Source organism: Halichondria panicea, chromosome 7 (assembly GCF_963675165.1).
Source record: "Halichondria panicea chromosome 7, odHalPani1.1, whole genome shotgun sequence".
Lineage (NCBI taxonomy): Eukaryota > Metazoa > Porifera > Demospongiae > Suberitida > Halichondriidae > Halichondria > Halichondria panicea.
This window is the reverse complement of record NC_087383.1, coordinates 679,058-697,800: the sequence shown is the minus strand read 5'-3', so window position 1 is coordinate 697,800 and position 18,743 is coordinate 679,058. Positions and strand designations below refer to the sequence as shown.

The 18,743-nt window shown below is 44.5% G+C and overlaps 3 protein-coding genes across 4 annotated transcripts; 1 reads left to right on the top strand and 2 right to left on the bottom strand.

Moving 5' to 3' along the window:
• The first annotated feature begins 20 nt into the window (after positions 1-20).
• LOC135338223 (26S proteasome regulatory subunit 6A-B-like) lies at positions 21-2,801 on the top strand. Its single transcript, XM_064534283.1, has 16 exons — positions 21-177; positions 306-386; positions 445-507; positions 570-632; positions 717-824; positions 888-950; positions 1,032-1,078; positions 1,142-1,232; positions 1,292-1,364; positions 1,422-1,492; positions 1,552-1,590; positions 1,679-1,786; positions 1,954-2,052; positions 2,109-2,163; positions 2,270-2,500; positions 2,576-2,801. The coding sequence occupies exons 1-16, from the start codon at positions 136-138 to the stop codon at positions 2,626-2,628; spliced, it is 1,287 nt and encodes a 428-aa protein (XP_064390353.1). The 5' UTR covers positions 21-135; the 3' UTR covers positions 2,629-2,801.
• On the bottom strand, positions 2,800-4,558 carry LOC135338235 (cyclin-Q-like). The gene is made up of 5 exons (XM_064534296.1): positions 4,426-4,558; positions 4,268-4,365; positions 3,943-4,028; positions 3,473-3,605; positions 2,800-3,239 (listed from the first exon to the last, which is right to left on the bottom strand). Exons 1-5 carry the CDS (start codon positions 4,505-4,507, stop codon positions 2,943-2,945), a joined length of 696 nt encoding a protein of 231 aa, XP_064390366.1. The 5' UTR covers positions 4,508-4,558; the 3' UTR covers positions 2,800-2,942.
• A 38-nt stretch (positions 4,559-4,596) lies between these two features.
• LOC135338213 (leucine-rich repeat serine/threonine-protein kinase 1-like) lies at positions 4,597-18,740 on the bottom strand. Of its 2 annotated transcripts, none has more exons than XM_064534267.1 (24): positions 18,623-18,740; positions 18,043-18,093; positions 16,923-17,856; positions 16,434-16,582; positions 15,806-15,978; positions 15,240-15,577; positions 14,443-14,670; positions 13,897-14,113; positions 13,525-13,677; positions 13,051-13,218; positions 12,448-12,708; positions 11,572-11,731; positions 11,072-11,316; positions 10,525-10,969; positions 9,622-9,810; positions 9,104-9,249; positions 8,596-8,769; positions 8,193-8,377; positions 7,720-7,963; positions 7,382-7,618; positions 7,074-7,292; positions 6,360-6,665; positions 6,117-6,230; positions 4,597-5,955 (listed from the first exon to the last, which is right to left on the bottom strand). In XM_064534267.1, exons 2-24 carry the CDS (start codon positions 18,071-18,073, stop codon positions 4,765-4,767), a joined length of 6,507 nt encoding a protein of 2,168 aa, XP_064390337.1. In that variant the 5' UTR covers positions 18,074-18,093; positions 18,623-18,740; the 3' UTR covers positions 4,597-4,764. The 2 variants fall into 2 exon arrangements, with proteins under 2 accessions (XP_064390337.1, XP_064390338.1); XM_064534268.1 differs by having other exon boundaries at positions 15,264-15,577.
• Between the last annotated feature and the right edge of the window lie 3 nt (positions 18,741-18,743).

The window sequence follows — 18,743 nt, the reverse complement described above, 5'->3', positions numbered from 1 at the left end:
TCTATAAGCAGAACGCCTTGACCACTTGGCCACGATACTACCCGGTAATTTTAGTTCTGACGATTATTACCAGGTGAATGTTCAGCCTGATAAACACACACAATTAACACGCAGCCTTGTCTACAGCCGTTAGTCATGGTTTCTCTGGAGGATAAGGCCATCTGGGAGGATGCAGAGGTGAGGCTGATAGCTACACACACTCGTATAAGTATAGCTACGGGAGATTTACCACAGAAAAGTGTGTGTGTGTGTAGCCATTACTACCCTTCTCCTCCGTATTCTTGTGCCGTATTCTTGTACCCCAGGAGACAATTGATGAAGAAGTGCTGCGAATGCCAACAGAGGAGATTGTGGGAAGGACGAGACTTTTAGAAAATGATATCAAGGTCTGTACATATTCTATTTGGTGCCCATCATGTAGTTAGTTACGTACAACCTGCACAGATCATGAAGAGCGATGTATCGAGGATTAGTCATGAGCAGCAAGGCATGAAGGAGAAGATTAAGGTACTATAGTTGTACATGTGTGTCTGTGCGCCCTTTGACCTCTCATTACCCCACCCATACAGGAAAATACAGAAAAGATTAAAGTATCAAAAGTGCTCCCTTACCTCGTGTCTAATGTAGTCGAGGTATGTTATAAGTTGTTTTTTTATACAGTGAAGGTTTTGAAATGCCCTTAGCTGTGATCTATTGCCCTCCCCTCTCCCACACAGCTGCTTGATATTGACCCGACTGATCAGGAAGAAGAGGATGGGAGTCACCTGGACCTAGACTCTCAGAGGAAGGGCAAGTGCGCCGTCATCAAGACCTCCACCAGACAAGTATGCTATAGTCACTTTTATACTGTTAGTGGCTTCACTATATTCTTCTGATCTGCACTCTAGACTTACTTTCTCCCTGTGATTGGATTGGTCGAACCTAAAGAGCTATCTCCCGGGGACTTGGTGGTAAGCCCTTACTCATTAGTCAGTGTGGGTGGGTGTGTGTGTGTGTGTGTGTGTGTGTTCATGGCCAGTGTGCTCTCACAGGGTGTGAACAAGGACTCTTATCTGATCCTGGACAAGCTACCTGCAGAGTGAGAGCTAGTGTGTACCTGTTCAATAGCCTTCAGTACGTGTGTCCCTCACTGTGTACCCAGGTATGACTCTCGTGTGAAGGCTATGGAGCTTGACGAGCGCCCCACAGAGGAGTACAGTGATATCGGGGGACTGGACAAGCAGATTGAGGAGGTGTGGTCTACATTAGGCCACACCCTATTTAATTAACTCTCTCCTCTCTGTACCTACAGCTTGTCGAGGCAATTGTGCTGCCCATGACTCATAAAGAAAGATTTAAGAACATTGGCATTCACCCACCCAAAGGTCTCTCCCCTTTACTGTGTGCCATGGCTTATCCATCATATCTCTCTATTCTCACAGGTGTTTTGTTGTATGGTGCCCCAGGCACTGGAAAGACTCTTCTGGCAAGAGCTTGTGCAGCTCAGACAAAGGTGGGGCTGCTGTTTTTATACAGACTACTAGTTAATCTGTTTGTTTTATTCTCTCTCAGTCCACTTTCTTGAAGCTGGCCGGCCCGCAACTTGTGCAGGTTAGTTGTGTGTGTGTGTGGTGATGTGTGTGTAGTCTATAATACATAACCTACTCGTATCAGTATGATCATTGCCCTAATCCCTCAGATGTTCATTGGTGATGGGGCCAAGATGGTGAGAGATGCGTTTGCTCTGGCCAAAGAGAAGGCCCCTGCAATCATCTTTATTGATGAGTTGGATGCCATAGGAACCAAGGTAACTGCATGGCTACCTTAGAAATTTCGCTTATTGCATGCACAGCACTTGTGCATTGAGAGATGTACGTGTATGTACAATGGTAGTTGCTTGCAATCACTTCCTGTCCCCTTATAATCACTTCCTGTCCCCAACATAATCACTTCCTGTCCTCCCACTCCCTACAGAGGTTTGCCAGTGAGAAGGAGGGAGACAGGGAGGTACAGAGGACAATGTTGGAGCTACTCAATCAACTCGATGGGTTTAGCTCTCACGGTGATATCAAGGTATGCAGCAGCACCACCTCATGTACCTTATATGGACTTCTTGTTGTTGTGCTCAGGTGATAGCAGCAACCAATCGGGTGGACACACTAGACCCAGCCCTCCTCCGTTCAGGTGTGTGTGTGAGGAATTTATATCCAGTGTTCTTTAGTACAGATTGATGGGTGATTTTTTACCCGCTGAAAATTACTAATTTTTTTATTCACCCCCTCCTCCTTAGGTCGTCTTGACCGTAAGATAGAGTTCCCTCTGCCGACTGAAGAGGCCAGAGCTCATATTCTAAGGATACACTCGCGGAAGATGAATGTCAACTCTGAGGTCAACTTTGATGAGCTAGCCAGATGTACTGACGACTTCAACGGAGCTCAACTGAAGGCAGTGTGTGTGGAGGCCGGCATGATTGCTCTGAGGAGAGGTGCCGCTGAACTTAACCACGAGGACTACATGGACGGTGAGTGGGTGTGGCTACCAATGTGCAGGATTCTGTACTTATCAACTATCGCTGTGTCTGTTTTTGTCTCTGCAGGTATTCTGGAGGTTCAAGCAAAGAAGAAGACCACCTTGGTGTACTATGCCTAACGATCATTGCCCTGTGCACAGCCAACACTGAGACTATAGTACCACGCATGTATGCATGTATGCCATGTGTTAATCATTATTTTGTGCTATATACTTGAATGCTTACCTAATTGTTATCTTATGAAAACACTTATAATTAAGCTTGCTTTTAAGTGATGATTGTTTTATTGAAATTGTCAAATACTTGTAAATAGATATACAGCCGATAATCAGGAGCCCATAAATAAAAAATTATTATAGGCTCCCGATATAATTATTGTCAAACACCGTACTTGTACTTTTGTATAATTATTATGAACAGATAATAAAATGAACTAATCATAAAGTTTCAGAATCCTAGCGCTTATTAGTTTTAGTTCTTCCTGGCTAACTCGAGGACTAAACACGCTCCACCATGGCTTGCTGTGAGGATCACAAGGTATGACCAGTTCACAGCAATGTACCGCTGCGTATAGCACAGACGTTGCTACGGTGACGGGTGGGTAGCGTAGACACAGATCGCTATGGAAACTGTCTTGCAGGAGAGCCCATGCCACTCGTGTCACATAACTGCGTGACCACACCCTCTCATCAACCCAGCGGGACATGGCCAGTAGGAAGTGGAGCAAATACTGGAGAGAAAAAGTATTATTATCCAAAGCATTTACTCAAGAGCACAGTATGTATTATAAAAACACTATCAAACAGCTCAAAAACTTTTTTGGAAGTCGGACATTCGCAACACAAGTTATGGCCTCTCAAACTTAGCTATGAAAACAGGCCTGCCTGTATCCACTAATAGCCTACGCTTTTTTCAAAAAATGGACATAGTTCATACTATACTATACTATACTAGTGTACTCACTGAATGAGGTAGTTTGACTTGGGCATCAAACTTGAGAGCCCTCAACAGGAGCAGCTCGTACCTAGCAACACTGTCCTTGAGCTGCCAGTAGAGGTCTCCTATCTCCAGTGGACGCTCCTCTTTATGCCAACACCTGCACAGGCAAACACCATGAGGAAAGATATACACAGATAGTTAGAGGAGGAGCCTATAATGGAGACAGCAAATAAGTAATCTGAAGGCCTCTGTTGAAAAGAAATGAAAAGATTGGAGAGCATTCCTGGAACAAATATACAATCTATCAAAACGCAAGAACCGATTCAATTTGCAATTATTATTATGTTAAAACCAACAAAGACAGGGATAGCTATGATAAAACAATACAGCTATCAAGTATAATCGAATCCGACAGAAATCAATACTCTACAAGTACTCACATCAAAATTTAACTAAGCTCTCACAGGCAGCAACATGCCCTCTGCTGAACCTACCTGTGACAAACGTTGACTACGTCCCCCAGTTTAATAGAATGTTCTTGAACTTTTGATGCCAAATTGAGTGTCGCCATAAGCAGCAACTACAGTGAAGCGTACGTGGTAAGAATATCGTCAGCTGGCACATAAAGTGTCGTATAGCGGGTATATTTCGAGGGTAAAAACTTTTGCGGAAAGACCATCAGAAAGATTTTTGCAGATTAAATTTTTTTGCAGCATGCATGCATGCCGATATTAAATTCGTGGGTATAAATGTTTGCGGTACATGCTTTAGTCAGCGAAAATTTATACCCTCAAAATATACCCGCTATACAGTACTCACACCGATGTCATAGCGTGTCAGTGTCATGGTGGAGTTGAACTTGTGGTAATAGTAAGCAGCAGTGCATATCGCTTCTTCACTCAGACTCAGTTTACTGCCTAGAGAGAAGGTGAAGGATGACACTATTAGAGCTCTAGATATCTGTGTTCATTATATACCTGCTTCAGTAAGAAACTCAACAGGTGTTTGGTTACTCAGCAGCACAGACTCAGACTTGCTTGAAGAGCTAGAGAGAGACATCTTTTATATGCAACAAGAGTGAACTAGGGAAAGGTCGTTGGTAGAACAAGCTATTTGCTATGCATAGCGTTAAATTAGAGGAAATTCGATCAGTGCCATACAAAATTCTTGCATGTAAATGTCACAATTTTCTGAACAAACATAAAGTGTACAGAACTGTAAAAAAAGCAGCAAAGATATAGTATAAAATTAATTGGTTCTTACTAACTACATGGTACTGTCATAAGCACACACACACACACACTTGACTAGCACTGTTAAACAGCATCGTCCATTTCTTGCATTAGTTGAGCGGATCTCCGGCTCATAAACTGACTGATACCATCGTGATTCCAGGCACTCCAGATTGTGATCGCCTGATGTGCCATCGTTTCCGTGTCCTCCCGTTGACGACTGACAGCTGCTCGAGGCATGTCTGGAGTGGAGGGTGTGCCGCCACTCACCGTAGTCGCCCTCGATCGAATATCCACCGGCTCCAACCATTGAGAGCTAACAACGTACTCCCCGGCAACGCAGACGAGCTTGTGATACGACTTGTTGCCAAATTTCTCACATCCTTCGGTGGCTAAACGCGTGAGCACTCGACCGTGCGATTCACTACTACCTCCGATATCGATTACGAGTATATCTCCCATCCCCCGAGCAACCCAGAGTGTCTTACCCATTATCAGTAGCGAGGTCGTTCGAGTGGAACCCTTCTGCCGGTGACGAACTAAATCACGAGTGGTGGTCACCCTTGCCCGGCCGACATCAACGTCGTCTTTCATATTAGCAACACGTTTCCGAGGATGTAATCCACGAAGAGTACGACGAGTGGAGCTTTGCGAGAAGGGGGCTGCTCTCTTGGGGTCGTTCTCAACTGTGAAACCGGACAGCTGAGATCTTACGTCTTCCCCTAGGGGGTCTGAAATAGAGGCAGCTATCGGTCTCGATTCGCTATCGTACAGATCGTCGATCCCTTTTGGGTCTGATTTAATGATGTCATCAGTTGGGTCGATAACATTGCAGTTGAATACATGGAGGAGGCTAAAGTTATTAGCGTCCCATTCCATAACACACGACAGCTGTCTACCCACACCCCACACTTTGTTGTCATTGGAAACGAGCTCGTTCACAAGCGCCATTCTCTTCACAAACACGGGGATGCTCTTGACAACTTTCATTTGTACAATATCGACAACGGTGATAGTATTGCCACACCCACACCAGAGATGACTCTGCCCAACAAACACCATACACTTGGCCGCCTTCTGGTTCAATCCTAAGAGCAATATTAAAGGGTCAGCCCAATCCTCAGCTTCTTTACGGAACTGGTCCTCGTCACAGCTGATTGTACACGCCTCGGGGATAAACTTGGCGTCTCCGATCGAGTCTTGCTGCAGCTGTATACTCTTGCGTGCAAATACACACAGCGTGCCATTGGCCAGCGAGGCAAACACTCTCTTCACCTGAGAAAGTGGGGTGAACATATATTCTTTAGAGCACACGAATTACAAATCCAATATGCATCAATTATTGTTGAAATTGAACACAAATTACAGGCTCCCAAAGATAGCTACCATAATGGCTGAAATTGTTGATTGAAATTGCTTGTGAGACTGAGACTTACCCTGCCCCCCTCCACCTCCGTGTCCAGAGCCAGTACCGAGTCCTTCATGTGGAACGTCCACAGGCACTGAGGGTCTCCTACGTTCTTGTAGCCGTACACTTGGATGCCAAAATCCTGTAGAGAGGGGGGGGGTAGCAAAATATATATAAAATATATATAATAGAATATTTGTATAATTATGATAACTCTAGATTATGTACGTAACAATGGTAACTGCACTTTTGCAATGTCTTAATAACTTACAGCTGTGCCAATCCAGATCCTCTTTTCCACTTCTCCGGTGGCAGTCATGGCGTAGACTCTCCCCCCGGCAGCTGGCTTCTCTGGCAGATTGAACACACCCCTCCGTACGTCAATGATTGAGAAGTTTCTCTCGATGTCTTGCTTGGCCCACGTCCATAGGGCATAGCTCTTCTTACCTGACTCAATGTCGTCGGCTAGTACAGGACGAGCGTACATGGTGTCAATCTTCTGCAGGTTGTGTTCCCTCGTGCGAATGATGGTGTGCTGGCGACAGAGGAAGCCAGGCTCACATGTCCGAGACACAATCTGTGAAGTACGTGTGTGAGTGTGTGTGTGGGGGGGCCATTATTTCAATTATACCTAAAATGCATAAATTATGTATTAACATAATTATATACTGAAGTTTCATTATGTATGCTGGTAGAGTGACAGTGTTCAGGTACTATGGCAACCACCTGTACTGCCAAGTAGTCCAGCACTTTGTCTAGCATGTCGTTGGAAATGAACTTGTAACAGGACTACAAGACACCTCGTTAAAACATGCACAAACCCAAAGCTACTAGCCAATCACATTGATGCTCTAGCTATAGGCCCTGAGGAAAAGCGTGCCTGAAATGGGCCTGTTTTCGAAGTTAACTTTAACATTCACAATTTCTAGGCTACCATAAACTAATACTACTACTACTAGTCTACTACTACTACAGTGTTCCCCACCTCATCAGCTGTTGGCCTCTCAGCTGACGACTGTTTCCAAGCATCAAACATGAGGTCCACCATTCCCGGGAACGCTGGCTCAGCATTTCCCTCGTACAGAGAAGGGCGGTCCCCAGACAGCACAGCCTTGTTCAACTCCTGGGTTGTAGTGAGGTTCTCAAACGGTCGTTGCCCAGTCAGCAGTTCAAACAGGAGCATACCATATGAGAAGATATCCACCTGAGGGGGGTGGGAGGGTTCTAATTACATGAAATTCTTACTAATTTCGAAGAAAACATAAATTTGATAAAAAATTTGTTAAAGCCCACCTTCTCATCAAAAGCTTGATCCTCCCCTCTCCTACGTATGGCTTCTGGTGCCAAGTACCCGGGAGTTCCCTCTTCACCTTTGACCCCACCTGGGTTGGCAAATCTGGAAATGCCATAGTCAGCAAGTTTGAAATTGACGGCATCGTTGGGATCCAGTGACCAGGCAAGAACATTATCAGACTTGAGATCACGGTACACAATCCCGTGCTTGTGGAGGTAGCGGAGAGCCATGGCAACCTAGGGAGAGAAAGAAGTATAAGCAATCAATAACTGCTTGTATGTGTTAATTGCCCTTCTGTTTGGTTCTGTATGCCGTTGTACGGTTAAGCCACACCCACCTGGAGAGCGGCTTTGGCTGATATCTCATGACCCAGAATGCCCCCAGGCAGTCTCACAATGACACGCCCAGCCTCGGCCTGAGCTGCCTTGATCAGCTCCAATTTCTTGTCGAGGATGCCAAAGAGAGAACCCATTGGGGCTAGCTCTATGACCATGCACATGGGTCTAACAGAGACAGCCAGCAGGGACACTATGTTGGGATGGTTGAGGGTGGCGAGAACTGTCACTTCCTGGCGGAGGTCCCTGTATTACAAGGGGGGGACATAAGTACAGGTACTTGCAATAGATGCAGATATCAGCAGGTATATATGATTGAACAGCATAACTTAACTAGCACCATGCTTATAATTATGTATCAAAATGATTTGAACATGTCACCTGAAAGAGTTTAGAACTTAAGTTATGGTTGTTCCAAGATTCTGATTATTGTAGCAATACTTGTACAGTATATGTACACATACGGTAAGCTCACCTGAAGAGGAATAGTGCCTCCCCCTGAGAGATGAGCTCATCATCTTGTAGTGATCGTTGAGCCGTGTCCTCCGGGTGCTCGGCTTGTGAGGCTGTGAGGAATTCTTTAACAGCCACCGCCTCGTGACGATAACGTCCTTTATACACCGCCCCCGCACCACCCTGGCCCAGACGAGTGGCCGGGTCCTACACATGTGTGTGTGTGTGTGTGTGGGTGGGTAGTGTGAGTGTGGGGGTGGGCATTTAGTGTGTTAAGTTAAAAGGAACAACATGTTGACACAAATTCGGTATAATTATATGTACTACACGTATTATAAATTATTTGCAGACACAGCAAATTATAGGGGGGGTGCTCCTACAGTAATTATAAGGAATAACGTCATGACTATATACATTGTACGTACCCTTGGGTTGAACTCAAACACTGAAAGGTCAACAGTGAGTTCAGAGGGCAAGTCAGTGAGGAGGAGGTCAGGTACGAGGTAACTAAGAGGAACTCGAACTTTGTATTCTGGACACAAAATGTTATCCCCTAGCAACGCCTCAGCCGCACACTTCTCAAGAGGGAAGATGTACATCTGTGTTATGAGTGGGAGGGGACATATTAATAGCATTGAGATTATTATTATTATTATTATTATTATAATTAGAGTGATAGGCTCAGATCAAGTAGAAACTATCATAGTGCCGCAACCGCCCACACAAAGGTGTGGTGTTAGGGTTGACAGCTGTCATTACAAAATGATCATCACTGCCCACAAAACAAAACTTGTCTGACTATGTATTGTAGCACTACGAAACACCTACTACATTTTTTAATTAGTTTTGAAATCGGACCTTCCTAACACAAGTAATGGCCTCTGAAAGCTAGCTGTGAAAACAGGCCTGATAGCATCAATGTTACAATGTTACCTCTTCTCTCTCTTCCTCAGGAATGGCGAGGTCCCAGCTGCCTCGCTGAGTGCTCTCCCCTCCCTTAGCTGTGAGCTTGGAGGGGATGGGCCAGAGGACTTGTCGTTGAACTAGCCACTCTCCCTCCACATCTATATCGTTAAGACCTGCACACGCACACACACACACACAGAGGAGTGACTGTATGTGTGAACGTAGCTAGCTGTTGTAAACTAACTCTTAACGTTATCGTAACTAGGCACATGTATGCTGGTAGAGTGACAATGTTCAGGTACTATGGCAACCACCTGTACTGCCAAGTAGTCCAGCACTTTGTCTAGCATGTCGTTGGAAATGAACTTGTAACAGGACTACAAGACACCTCGTTAAAACATGCACAACCCAACAATACTAACAGAAACAGGAACAGCTGCTAGTTATTAAGGTAGCAAAAAATTGCTTTAAAAAACATGCAAAATTCCATCTAATATCACACTCCTAAATAGAGGCGGCCATTTTGTATGCTACTGGGCACGCACCAGGGAACCACTCATCAACAAGAGAGTCTAGCTGATCCACAACATAGCCCATGGCTGAGAAGTCTCCGTTATTAGACCACACCCTGATATCAACGCCCTGTGGTCCGTCAGACAGTGTGTCCACTCCATCACCAACATAGGCTAGCTTCTCCTTGAGCATGGTGTCACCAACCCCCACTCCCAACATCTCTGCAGGGGGGGTTGACATTCACACAATATATTAGCTACCCCCACATCGCTGCAGGGGGGTTGACATTCACACAATATATTAGCTACCCCCACATCTCTGCAGGGGGTTGACATTCACACAATATATTAGCTACCCCCACATCGCTGCAGGGGGGTTGACATTCACACAATATATTAGCTACCCCCACATCGCTGCAGGGGGGTTGACATTCACACAATATATTAGCTACCCCCACATCTCTGCAGGGGGGTTGTACGAATATCTCTCTCTCTAGTACACGTAACTATAGGCACATGTATGCTGGTAGAGTGACAATGTTCAGGTACTATGGCAACCACCTGTACTGCCAAGTAGTCCAGCACTTTGTCTAGCATGTCGTTGGAAATGAACTTGTAACAGGACTACAAGACACCTCGTTAAAACATGCACCATTTAATTGCTATTACCGTATAGCGGGAGGACATAAATAATTGTTAGTGGTTTTGGCTGATTGAGCATATACCGCTAACATTTATATACACACATTTAATATTGCATACATAAAGGCTGCTATTCCGCAAAAATTAAATCTGCGAAAACATTTCTAAAAGCATTTTCACGACAGTTTATACCCTCGAAATATCCACTATACGTACGGTACACAAAACCATACCACATGTATAGCCTTGGAGACACTCCCCCTACGAACAAACCAGCTGATTCAACCCACCCACCTTTCTTGGTCCCCGCTTGAATGGCCTCCACTAGAAACTTGCCGGTTGAGTGCCCGACTAGTATCCCTCGTCTCCAGTACGTCATTGAGGGTGTGTGTTTACCCGCCCCCTCACTCTCAACAAGGCCAGACCTCTTGAGGTTAATCATCAACCGAGAGATGAGACGACTCCAAAATCCACTCGGTACGTACGCCATTTTGTAACGACGTCGTATACAAGTGAGGGGGTGAGATATGACCTCTATCCCGTCTACTATTTGAGGGTCCGTGGGTGTACCCGCTTGAGATGTGTTCAGCTCACTTCTGGCCACACCCCCATCCTCTCTGTCCGTGGGTTCGTGTGCGATTGGCTCGGGGCCAACAAAGTTCATGATAGGTCGTTGGAAGGGGAGCATAGATGGTACGAGCCGGAGACCGTTGCCTAGCGACAGGGCTATCTCAAAACGCTGTGAGAGAGAGAAAAAAATTAATAAAAAAAAGAAAATTTATATACAGCTATATCAAATGCATTCCCTCCACATGTTTTACACACACACACGCCCACGCACTTCTAGCAGCTGCAGATACTGATGAAAGAACTTGCTCGGGAAGCGACGATTGTCTCTGAAAATAAACGCCACGTTGGACTCCTTGAGCATCCCGTTATGCACGAATGAGTTCTTCTCTGGCACTGTGACCACCTCCGCTAACATGTCAGCCAACCAGACTGGGTCAATGAAGTAGAGGTTGTTGAGGCCACGTAGGTGGTCGTTGTAGTGGAGCAAGATCCCGTTGTCATGGAGAAACTGGGCAGCTGTATGGGGAGGAGATATATATTGAAATGGGAAGAGAGAGAGAGAGAGAGAATGGAGAAGAGTCACACTCTTATAAGGCCACCATCATACACCAGGAGTGTGGCCCACTGAACAGAAGTTACATAACTTAAAGAGTGGATCTAACAAATGGGTGGGGCCATCTATGTAGAGGCAACTTTCAGGCAATCCGTTGCCTACAACGGACACAGCTGTGTATGTACTAATAAAAGAGCTTAATGCGTGCTGATTCTCACCTAGTGACAGCTCCTCAGGATCTGTGATGTCATTGTCATCAAGGGTCTGTGCCAAACGAGAGAATTCCATCTGATTGAGGACGGGCGGAGTCTCCTTCTCCCTACAACGCATCACTTCCTCTGACACCTTCTTCTGCAGAGCCACATAACTGGAGGGTACCTGGGTGGGGGGGTAGATCAGTATGCAATTACAATGACTAAACAATTGATACATAATGTACAGGTATCTTTCAACAACCATAACTTGAGTATTATTGATCCAATTTGAAAGCTTAGATAGATACCTTTCAAATGATGTGTTTTAATCCTAATTTTGGTTGGGGTCATAATTTGTCATTTTTTGCCCTTGGACCATGGTCTGTCCAAATTAGCAAATACTTTTATCTCTCAAATATAAAATTTGATAACATAATTTGAAAGGTCTCTTTCTAAGCTTCCAGAAAATGAGAAAATCATTGAAATTGGATCTACAGAATTTAAGTTATGGTAACTGAGAGAGTCCCTGAACCATTGATTAAACGGAGGGGTAGTCGAACATCTTTCAACAGCCATAACTTCAGTACCGTTGATCCAATGTCAATTTTTTTTAGATTTTCTGAAAGCTTAGAAAAATACCTTTCAAATGATGTGTTAAATTTAATATTTGTTTGGGGCCATAATTTGTCATTTTTCGCCCTTGGACCATGGGCTATTACGGCCAAATTGGCAAATGCTTTTATCTTTCAAATATAAACTTTGATAACACCATTTGAAAGGTATTTTTCTAAGCTTTCAGAAAATCATAAAATCGTTGAGATTGGATCCACGCAATTCAAGCTATGGCAGCTGAGAGAGTCTCATTAAATTGTACAGTACATCAGTTAACCCCACACGTACCTGTGCTCCGATAATGTGGTCCCTAGTGTCAGGGTCCACCGCATTAACGGCAGCGTAATGAATCCGCTCGATCAAATCCTTGATCCCTTCTTGCGTCACACAAGATACCATCATGATACCAGAGAGGTGTGGGTAGCCAGACTTGGCGTACAATTCTTTTATACGAGCTTTGAAATGGTCGACAAGAGGTTTTATCTTCTGTGGAGGTATCTTGTCCAAGTGAGTGCCTACTATGATGATGGGGGACTTGGGGGCTCGGGCCTGTACGAGAACGGGTTGTCATAGCAATGAGTGTAATATGTACGAGGGTGGGGTACTATATACAGGACTACCGTATAGCAAGTTATTTTCGTATGATGGAAATCTTCGTATTGTAGAGCATCATACAAAAATTAAAACTAAGAAATCATTCTACCTCAATAGGTTCAACGTCACTATCCTGAGCTGTACGAATATTTAATATTAATTAGGCAATTCATACGAAAATTTGCACCAACGAAAATTACCCGCTATAAGGTATTAGGTTGGGCCATTCATCTATGTACGTATATAATGCTACACTCCACACCAACCGCCCCCTCACATCTCACACACCACGCCCACCTGAATGTTGAGTAACCACGGGCGCAGATAGTCTATTCCCCCGTCACCCTCCTCCATGTTCCACACCACGAGGTAGAGGGTGTTCCTGGAGAGGAAGCATTGATGCGTGGCGTAGTACACCTCCTGTCCTGCCATGTCCCAGATACTGAACACCACCTCCGTGTTGTGCTGTGTGTGTGTGGGGTGTGTGTGTGGGCGTGTGTGTGTGATAGGTATCATTCTACACGCAGAACGTACATACAAGACAGTATAATTATAATTATTCTACCATATTACTAGCGAACTTTGATCAATTCGCATAAATAAAATCATAGATTAGTAGTCCATGTAGTGACACACGATCCATCCCAAAACGCAATAGTTAGATCGCAAAGGGTAAAATTTTCTGCTGATTTGGCTTTTTCACACAAAATATTCTAGTAATATGGTAGTGGTATGAACGTACATAAACTACTGTATAATATTTATCCATACCCTTTGTGGCGCCCCTGCCCCTCCCCTTTTCTTGAGTATGGCTGGAGGGTGGACTACCCAGTCAGATACGACCACACCCACTGTAGACACGTTGGGGGGCAGTGACGAGCCAGGGTTACGCAGCACAGATAACAGAGTCGTCTTGCCACGTCCCTAATAGCAGAGGAAAGGGATAATTTAAAATAGGAAGTTGTGAAACGTCTATAATTATACTTAATAAGCGACTAGCGTGCTGTACTGCACTTACAACCTTTTCACGTCACTAGAAATGACATTATTACAGAAAACAACATGTCAAGTCCACTACTACAAGTATGTCAGTGTACACACTATTCTACAAACTGCAGGTCAATTAGAGCAGTCATTTCGTACCTGTAATCCGACTGCCATCAGCTTCATCCTGTTGTAGGGTACACAGTGTCGCAGCTGAGCTCTCAAGTACGCCAGCAGGTGCTTGGTGGAGCCTCCCCTAGCAACGCCCGGCAACAGATGCTGTGGGACATTTCTCACTGTGAGTCCGTTGAGAGTGAGCTCCCAGCAGTTGCGTAGTCGACCAAGTGTGAGGGGGAGGTTGGTGATATCAGGGTTCCTGCGCAGGGGGTGTGGTTTAGTAACTAATAATTATACACAAGAAACTTAATTCTGCAAATTAATGAACAAAATCCAAAAATGTGCCCATTTAAATTATTTTGGTACTGAGACAAATCGTATTCAAGTGCCTTTTCCAATCGTCATGCAATCAACTCACACAAATTTGCCTAAAAATAATTATGGTAAAAAACTATGCCTATTTTGTTCACATGTACAGGTGGTTAGTACCAACCACCACCACCGACCAGTGTGGGCACATCCTTGATAATAATTATATAGCTATAAAGTTAACGGGTGAATCTCACATATTACAGTGTTGACCCTTACCCGCTGATGTCAATCCTCGCTAGACTGTCCAGTTCCCCCACATAATCTGGCAGGAACTTGATCTGGTTGCCTTGTAGGTACAAGGATTGGAGACATGACCGCCACAGCTCAGTGGGCAGTTCACGAGGGGTTTCCTCCAGGGGGTGGTCTAAAGGGGAGGGGCTTGTGGGGACGGCACCAGTCTTGGTCTTCTTAGCACCTCTCTTGTTGACATTCCCCAAGAGATTGCTGTGTGTGTGTGTGTGTGTGTGTGTGTGTGTGTGGGCGTATGTGTGGGATAGGTGTGAGTGTGCCTGTGTAGTAGTTTCAGAAACAACATCAACAAAACACTGCGTTTAATCACTAATCAAAACACAGCAAAACAACACACACAGAAAATTAAGTAAGTACAATCTATTATACACCTCTACTCTCGTAAACACATGAGGAAACTCTAATTATACAGAAATACTGTATAGCGCGAAATTTTCGAGGGGCTTAATTTTCGCTGTTTTCGTGGGTTAGCAATCCTTCCTACACAATTGTTTTTTAATTATCTGCTATCATGCAAAGATTAAAGGCGTGACTTTCGGTAAGCAGTCAATCCACACACAAACATTGTGCAACGAAATGCTTTTAGAGGCCATTCCACGAAATATAAGTGCCTGAAACAACAATTTCGCGCTATACGGTATACAAACACACACACAGCAAATTAAGCAACTATAATCTATTTTGCACCTCTTCTCGTAAACACACGAGGAAACTCTAATTATACAGAAATATACAGAAATATACAAACACAAAGCCACTCTCACCCAATCATTGACACACTGGCATACTTATGTTGTTGATCTCCTTTCTCTTTGGCAGCCGCCTCCTCTTTTGACGGAAGGTGAGTCAAAAGCGTTAACTGGTTGAACGACAGGTGCAACTTGTTCAGCCTGTTTCCACTCCAGTTAGCGGTAGGCGGGAGGCTGGTGATGCGGTTATGAGATAGATCCAATATGGTTAAGTGGGTCAACTCAGTGATGTTTCGAGAGATCTCGGTAATATTGTTGTGCGATAGGAAGAGACGCTCCAGTGATTGCATCCACGTGTTGGCCGCTCCTATAGGGAGGTCTACCAGCTTGTTGTTGGACACATCTAGGTGGACCTGTGCCGTGGGTGTGTGTGGGCGGGGTGTGTGGAGTGGGTTACTTAGCTACACGTACACTATACATGTAGATGAAGATTTTCTAATAAGTAAAACACTTTTAGAAGTACTGTATGTAGAGTCTATATCTAAATCATTAGTCTCTAGAAACCAACCGAGATCCTCTTCCATTATTCCATGCAGACATATTAACCACACCCTAAGCCACACCCCTTCCCCTCGGCTTACCAGATTGATGCAACCCCAGCTGCAGGACTGAGGCAACTCCTTGAGATAGTTGTGTGAAGCACTCAGCGTTCCCAGCCTCTTGAGGTCAGAGAAGCAATCTGGTAGTGCTCTGATGCGATTGTGAGACACATCCAGCTTCTTGAGTTTTTCACAGCGCCAGAAGTCATCATAAGCTGTAGGTGGGGTACATGTACATTGTACTAGTACATACAATGCCATAGCAACAGACCCCCTGGGTAGACTGTAGCAACATACCTCCTGGGCAGACTATAACAACATACCCCCTGGGTAGACTATAACAATTGTGAAAGCAAATAATAAAGATATGTTTGTCCCTCGCTAACACGCTATAGCATAAACCAGCACACACACAATCAATACAATAGCCAGTAAACACTCAGAGTAATGTGTCATTGTTGAGTCAGTGAGTTGTTGCTACACAACATTCTCCAGCCAGTAACAATGGGGTCACTAGTACAAGTAGCAGCTGCAATAGTGCAGGTAAGTGTGCTTATTCTAGCGTTTATCCTAGCGGCAAAACACTCCTACTGCTGTGTGTGTGTGTGTGTGTGTGTGTGTGTGTGTGTGTGTGTGTGTGAAAGAGGGGGTGCTCTTGAACTAAACATACTGTCGTTCTGAGCACTAGGGTCCTCTGGGTCTCCAGGGAGAGTGGAGAGCAGATTGTAAGCCACCTGCAGGTTAGACAGCTCTGGCATCTTGAAGAGACTGCTGGGGACATACGTGAGCTGGTTGTGGGAGGCATCAAACTCAGTCAGACTGTGTCGAGAAGAACCAGGGGTTAAAGGTTAACAGGGGGTGTGCTAGTACATGTATATACTGTACTTGTAGGATAGTGAACACGTACACTGTGCCTTGAGGCCATTACTTCTTCTACAATAGTAAGAAGATTGACGTGACCACTAATTATACTCCACTACAAGCCAGGTAGTACAAATGATTATATTTAACCTCAAATTGAATCTACAAGCCCTCACTACATGTACAAGCCAAACACACAAAGTAGAAACTATTGTAAATTTTACAAGCCTTACTTGTGGAAGTTCAGCTAGTACATGTACGATCATACCTCTTATAAAAAAATAGAGCATCGACTTACTTCGTACAGGTCCACTTTTCTTCTTCTTGGCAGATCTCTGGCAGGCGATTGTGCGATATGTCCAGTAACTTTAGGACAGGCAGCTGAAACAACTCGACAGGAAGTAGGCTTAGGAAGTTTGACCGAAGATCAATTCGCACAAGAGTACTAGAATAGTCTGCAAATACAGCCCACGGTATCTCAGCTAGACCCAGCTCCTTGAGGCGTGCATAGTAAAGTTGAATGGGCTCAGCTTTTCCTGACGGCCGGAATTTCTGTTGTAGTACATCTTTGATGATTTTCGGGAATCGACTGGCAATAGTTCTTGTGATGAGGGCTCCATTTTTGACAAGAAAGCTGGCCACCTCAATCTTGTTTCTCTGGCAGGCATGGAACAAGAGACTATCTTGTCCATCCGTCTTAAGAGCATCTTTGCCGCTTGTTGTTCGATGGATGTCATACTCCATTTCTTCCATGACGTACTTCAAAACGTCGAGTTGCCCGGCAGCACATGCGGTGAAAACCAGCGGTGGGTTGTCAATAGCAAACAGATTTGCTCCCACTTTAACCAGGTACTTGAGAATAGTCAGCTTGCCGTCGATACACGTAGCTACTAGAGGATTGAATCGTCCCTTCACCAGTAAATCGGCCCGATATTCGTATAACAGTCGCACCATGTCCAAGTTCCCCCTCTTTATCGCCACGTACAATGGTGTCCCCTCTTGTGTAGGAATATTCGGACTCACTCCGGCTTTTAGTAACACTTTGGCTGCATCATAGTGCCCCTTGTTGATCGCTGCAATGAGAGTTTTCTCGGCAATTTTCTTGCCAGCTGCATCGTCAGATTTCCTCGTTGTTTCGATAAGGGTGACCGCATATGCTTCGTTTCTGATAATATCTTTGAGAGCTTGCACGTTTCCGGAGGTACAAGCAGCAAACAGCTTGCCTGCTATTTCTGTAGGGGAGGGGGGGTACACGTAAAATACTCATATACTTGGAAACCTAATATACTTGGAAATGCATACTGTACATGACATACGCAATAAGATTCTATGCAGCACTATTTGTAGACATGATATTTAATGTATAATATATTCATGATCGTTTACAGATAGTGGTGTTATAATAAATGCCCACTCACCGTCGTCATTGGTGCTATACATGCGATCCATACTCCACACAGTGTTGATACCTGCAGGACAAGTGGTACAGTCAATACAACTATAGCCGTAGCCATTAATAAATTGGTACTACCAAATGATGATAATATCCGCATACAACGAGCTACATGCAATAACTACGACTATAGATAACTGCGGGGCAAGTGTACAATCAATACAACGCCATTAGTTAGTGCAATTTTATAACTACCAGTGAAACAACCATTCCAATTCTCAATATTAACTCCATCTTTTACCGGTAAAATTCCACGCCCACATGCACATGTACATGCATGTCACCGTAATTGCGCTAGCAAGCTGAAAAATTAATGGCCCTGTCGTCATAGCTCGTTAACGTGATTAAAATTCCCGACAATAAGCTTTCATTGTGCATCGTAACCGAACAAGCAACTTACAAGATAACGTTTGACAACTACAAGCGTACAATGACACGTAACATGTGTAATATAAACGATATCAATACAAGAAGGTCCCCCCAGCACACACACAGAGGCAGTCTGTCAGGCCCCACTCTCTAGTATAACACTACTTGCAACTCACCTCGCGCTTGGGACTTCAGCTAAGACTCTAGAACACCTGGTAGCTACAAGCCAGCCATTTTTTCTGCAAAAGCACATGATCAGTATAAAAGAATGCCACGATACCACGCCCCTACAAAGCT